Raw genomic sequence first — 5,640 nt, forward strand, 5'->3', positions numbered from 1 at the left:
GTTAATACGAAAAATACTGATTCGACACAAAAAATTTATCATATACTAGATAAAAAAAAATTGTCATAATCAAAAAAACACATTTAAAGTAGCTTTACAGTATCTTTTCAATGTTTTAATACTATTTAACACAGTTTTTTACCTTAAACTTAACTTTAAACTAAAAATAGACCCAAAAATGTGTACTTTTAAATTTGCCAAAAACATTTGGTAACCCTGTATAGAAAAAAAAAGTTAGTAGATAATGTACTACTGTAATGTTAATATTGTATTTATTTTTAGTTAATCTAAATTTATGAATTTTAGCTGTTTTTGTTATTATTAAAGAACTTATGAATTTCTATTGTGTTATTTATTTTTGGTATAAATAAGTTTTTTGTTGTAATATTTTTATTAATACTAAAAAACATAGCTCTTACAATTTATTTAAATTATCCAAATTATTAAAAGGTTTTAATCTTTAGATGTTAAAATTATTAATTAAAAATAAATAGTTTTTCAAAATAAACTTTCGTTTATACACGGTTTTGTTTGTAGTTTTTTATTTTTGTTATTTAATTTTTGCGTTTATACTTTTGAAATCGAAACTAACTTGATCTTAAAATAGTTTCACATTTGAACTTTATTCATACCCTATAACTTAACAGTCTTAAGGACAATACTATTTGACGTAAAATATGATAGCTCACTTGATTCGGTTGAAAAATCTGATTCTTCTGATCAGTTGTCTTCGTCACCACAGTTCCTTTCAAACAGCTACCAACCGAAAACCGTTGTGAATGTCAAAACACAAGGTACTATGCCTAATGAAGTAATGATTTGATAACTAATAACATAATTAGTTTAAGTTTTGTTGTATTTAAAATTAAAATTCTAAACTAATGAATATATTTCAAAATGAAACTAATTTTGACTTAAGTTTTGTATTTAGTATGTTTTGTTATATACAGTGCTCCTAAAAACAAAGCTTTTAACTGTATGCATTTTTATTCTTTCAATTTGAGGAAGTTTAATTGGCATTTGATGTATTTATGTTTTTAAGCACAGTTTTATGAAAACATTTTAGCTTTGTTCTGGTGGCAATTTTATCTGAAACTCTTAAATAACTTGGAACTTGAGTATTAAGGTAAAAGTAAACCTGTAATTTGATGTTCTTCAAAAAAAGTGATATTTAGCGAAACTTATTTAAAACCTAAAGTTTGAGCAGTTTTTACATGTAATATGGTGAAATTTAAACTGTCACAAAATATGCATTGTAAATAATATTTTTTTGTAATGTTAGAAACTTTATTATAAACCATATTTAAAGTGGCATTAAAAAATATTTTCACTATTTTTTGTACTATTTAAAACACTTTTTTGTCTTATTTGTTATACTAAAAATGGACAAGAAAACAGTTTTAAAAATCTGGATAAAAAAGCAGTAACCACCTTTTTTTTTTTTTTAATTTAACGATATGATCTTTTTATACGTAGTTTTTGAGTGATTTGTTTTTTGATTATTAGTTTTATTAAAATTACATCTAATTTAAAACTTATTGATGCTTTTCCTGATTATAAAAAGTTTATACTTTATTAAGATTTTTAAACCATTGAAATAACAGTTTAAAAACAAATTATTTATACAGAAATTTCACATTTAGCGTCAGACTTTGTTACTTTTGTCCTACATTGAACAAAACAGATAAAGAAAAAATTCTTAGACTTTTAAAATAAATGTCACCAAATAATGTTTTTATATAAGAAGATAATTAAATTGTACACAATATATTTACGCTAGTTAAAAAATATAAAATAATATTTTAGTATGATATATAGTACAGGGTTTCCAAAAATCTTGGAAAATTGGTTTACTATCATTTCAAAATTGATTATCTTAAACTCGTTTATTTTAAATGTAATCATTTCAATTGTAATTATTTTAATCTGGATCATTTAAATTTTATCAATTTTATTTTTTTATTTAAACTTGTTTATTAAAATTTTTAATTTGCTTTCATTAAATATAATAAAAAAATAGTGTGTTTTTAATTAAAATATAGTTAATTTACAATTTAGCTTTAATTCAAATATATTCAACTAATATAAAAAAAAAACTTTTTTGTTTTGTTACCCATTAAAACAAAATTACTTAATAAAAAGTATAATTAATAAACAGATATCGTTTTAAAATATCCATGCTACGTTATTAAAAAATAAAAATATTTTGCTAAAATTGTAAATAATAACCATTTGTTTAAGTTATACTTAAATATATAGAATTTTCACTCAAAATATATTAAAAGCAATATTTTTTTTTATAGTTTGTATAAAACAATTAGTTTCTCAATAAAAAAATTAAAAAAGTTAAGATGATTTATTTCGAACTGGTTGCGAGTTAGAAAAGATTGAATCCTGTTTAATTTGGTTTTATTACATTTTGAATAATATTTAGGCTATAGGAGTGCAACATCTTTTTGAAAAAGAGTTTAACATTGACACTTGTACAAATTCTTAAATTGTGTACTAAAGGTAAGTTTAAAAGAATATAAGTTGTCCAAAAATGTTAATCACATCTTCTCAGCAAATTCTCCATACATTATTAAAAACAATTTTTCTAATGCTTTTTATTTTTCTAAATTTAAGTTTCACGCTTCAGTAACAGAGGAAACTGCTTAATACAAGTAAGCTGTGGTATAAAAGGTGTATAAATACAAATATAATCTCTATATTTTTTAAAATTCATTATATAAGGTTCGCTAAATCTAATTTTTATATTTCCATTATAGTATATAACTACAAATAGTTTTATAAGGTTTATAAATAAAAACGACATCTACTTATCTACTGGTAAATTTTTTTGATGTTTAATTTCACACAGTAAAAAACAATCTTGCACAGATTTAGATAAAGCATAATAAAAAGCTTCAACTACTCGATTAATATTTTACTGTAATGAATAATAAGTAATGATACAAATGCAGACTTGTTTACAACTTTTACTATATTTAAATTAAAGTATTAGTTTAAATCGAAAACTGTTCTGATATTAAGTTATGTTGACATAAAAATTTCAATGATAAAAGAAAAAAGTAAATATGTATAAAAAAGTGAAAGTCTTCCTTAAATGATAATCACCAAAAAATTTTTTTTTATAATTTACACAATTTTTGAAGCAGTTATCAAGTAAATAACAACTAGAAAAAAATTTTTGATTTTAATCTTAATAAAAATTCAAGTTTGTATGAAATTGTTTTTTGAAGCGTTTATGAAAAAAATCAATAAGCCGGTTTTATGATTAATTTCATATTTTTTAACGCTTGCCGCTTGTTACTGAAATAATACCAATGCATCAAGTGCGCACCCCTGTCAGCTGCAGTAGACGCGTAGTACCCGTTTATATTTTGACCTGAGGCACACCCGTTCATCCACCAATTTCCACCTGAGTGCACGTGCTGAGTACTGCATCCGGATCCACTGTTATCCGAGTCTTGAGTGGAAAATTCTGCGTTGTTATGTGCGGACAGATCATCACCTGGTCATGCAAATTATGTGAGTTAGAATAATTTTTATGTTTTACACCTATAGTACACTTATCAGTATACTATAGTATCAGGCTAAAAAGTTAAGCCAAATTTGTAGCTTATTCATATAAATGCAGTTTTTATCGATACGCTTATTTTTGCTAATTTTAATTGTTTTAAATCATCACTTAAACTCGTGTTATAACTTTAATCCTTAGTCTATTATTTAATATAACCACAATTTTAGAGTCTTACAAAAAAAATGAATGAATAAGCAACAAATAAACAAGAGTATATAAAGTAGTAAAGTAATTTGCCACTAGTAGTGCTAGAAATTATGATAGTACTTCCAAGCTTCCCTAAAATTTTAGACTTATTGAATAATAAGAATTTTTTAACCTGCAGTACCATAATAGGAATCTTGCTGGAAAGAAAGCTTATAGTTTTCTGTTAAGCTACCTATGTAAAACTCCCTAAAAAAATATTTTATAAAACATTAAAACAATATACCAAAACTTAACTTTTAACTTGTATTTTGCAACATTAAATACTTCTCTTTATGAGCATTACTACGTTTGTTAACAATAACAATGTAAAAATAATAACTTATATTCGGCGAATTTTGTTAACCCTTCGAAGTCGCTCATTACAACTTTCAATTCGTAACTTCCATAGCTGGTTATTTTGTGCAAGTTTTCAAGGCCTGTAAAGAAGAATAAACTAAAGTATAAAAACACTAAAACTTTATTAAGTGTAGCATTCAGTGATAGAAATATTTTTATAGATTAACAAGCTAATACTTCTTGATTAGTTGAAAAGGTAGTTAACTCACCCAACCAAAATTCCCCTTTTAAGCTACCAAAACCTTCTTGGTAGGATTGTCAGTTCTTTGTGAAGCTAATGCTACCATCGAACCTGTTGTGAATGACCTAAAAAATATCTATATTAGGGTTTTATTTTATTCATAATGATCATAATGAATAGTCCATTTGTAAAAAAATGAAAAAGTAATGGCCCATTTCTGTAAGATTTCTCAAAAACTACGTTAAGACCATTTTTTGCTCTTCATAACCGATAATAAAATATCTAGTGTAAGTTTTATATGATTGTATTATGTCTTCTTTTGCAGCTAACCATTCTAAATTGGCCTAATTTTTAAAAGTTTTTATTTAGTGTGAGTTTTAGATTTTCCCGTAACATGTAATGTAAATTCCAAAATTACCTATAAATACACTTTTTTGCTCCTTATCTTGATCTACAGAACATCTAGAGAAAATTTATAGCTATTGCCTTGTAGTCCATTTACTAATCATGTCTCTGAGCCCATTTGCAGTTTATGTCCCCCAAAACTTATAAAATTATTATAAACCAAGATCTACATTCATCTGTTTGTAGATACCGTGGTTCATATTGTAAATATAGGATAAAATCATGTGTGAACTACTAGTATAAACTCATTTTGTTGTAGGTACATTTGTTCATAATATTAATATGCAATAAAAACATGTGTGAAATAGTAGTATGTATTCATATTTTTAGAAATACATTGGTTTCTTTTGTAAATATGCATTGAAATATCTTTAAAACACTAGTATAAACTCACAATCCATCCAATTGAATTGCCATTCATTTTGTAACGTACTTGTATCTTTATACCTTCAACTTAGATTTTGTAAATTCCACTTTCAGAACTCGGCATGAAATACTTGATTTCCCGGCAGTTTCGTGCTTTATCTGAAAAAATTACTGAAACTTATATATTTTTAAAATATAGAAATTGTTTTAATTAAATTTAATTTTTTTACCTAACACTGTGTTTTGGAATTCTTCAATTTTTTTCTATGCGTTTTTATTTCACTGCTTTTTTCATGTATTTCTTCTTTTAATTGATCAAGTTCTTTACTTTTATTTGTTAATTTAATGATATGCATAAGTGTTTCACTTTTTGACCGATATAGTTCTTTACTTTTGTTTTTTAATTTAATTTCTATCTTTGTAATTTCTACATCTTTTTCGTCAAACTTATTTTGTAACTCCTGAAAAAGATGCAGCTTATTAAAATAAGTATTCTAGGATTAACAAAAATACCTGTTTCACATCTGCAGTGAATAAAAATGCTCCAATTCCAAAGAGAACA

The 5,640-nt window shown here is 24.6% G+C and overlaps 1 protein-coding gene across 1 annotated transcript; it reads right to left on the bottom strand.

Annotated features, from left to right (window-relative positions):
- Positions 1-2,910: 2,910 nt before the first annotated feature.
- On the bottom strand, positions 2,911-4,912 carry LOC145828634 (ficolin-2-like). The gene is made up of 5 exons (XM_082936389.1): positions 4,873-4,912; positions 4,134-4,206; positions 3,903-3,976; positions 3,325-3,514; positions 2,911-2,929 (listed from the first exon to the last, which is right to left on the bottom strand). The coding sequence occupies exons 1-5, from the start codon at positions 4,910-4,912 to the stop codon at positions 2,911-2,913; spliced, it is 396 nt and encodes a 131-aa protein (XP_082792515.1).
- Between the last annotated feature and the right edge of the window lie 728 nt (positions 4,913-5,640).

Source organism: Thalia democratica, chromosome 2, assembly GCF_965202585.1.
Source record: "Thalia democratica chromosome 2, ktThaDemo2.hap1.1, whole genome shotgun sequence".
Classification (NCBI taxonomy): Eukaryota; Metazoa; Chordata; class Thaliacea; order Salpida; family Salpidae; genus Thalia; species Thalia democratica.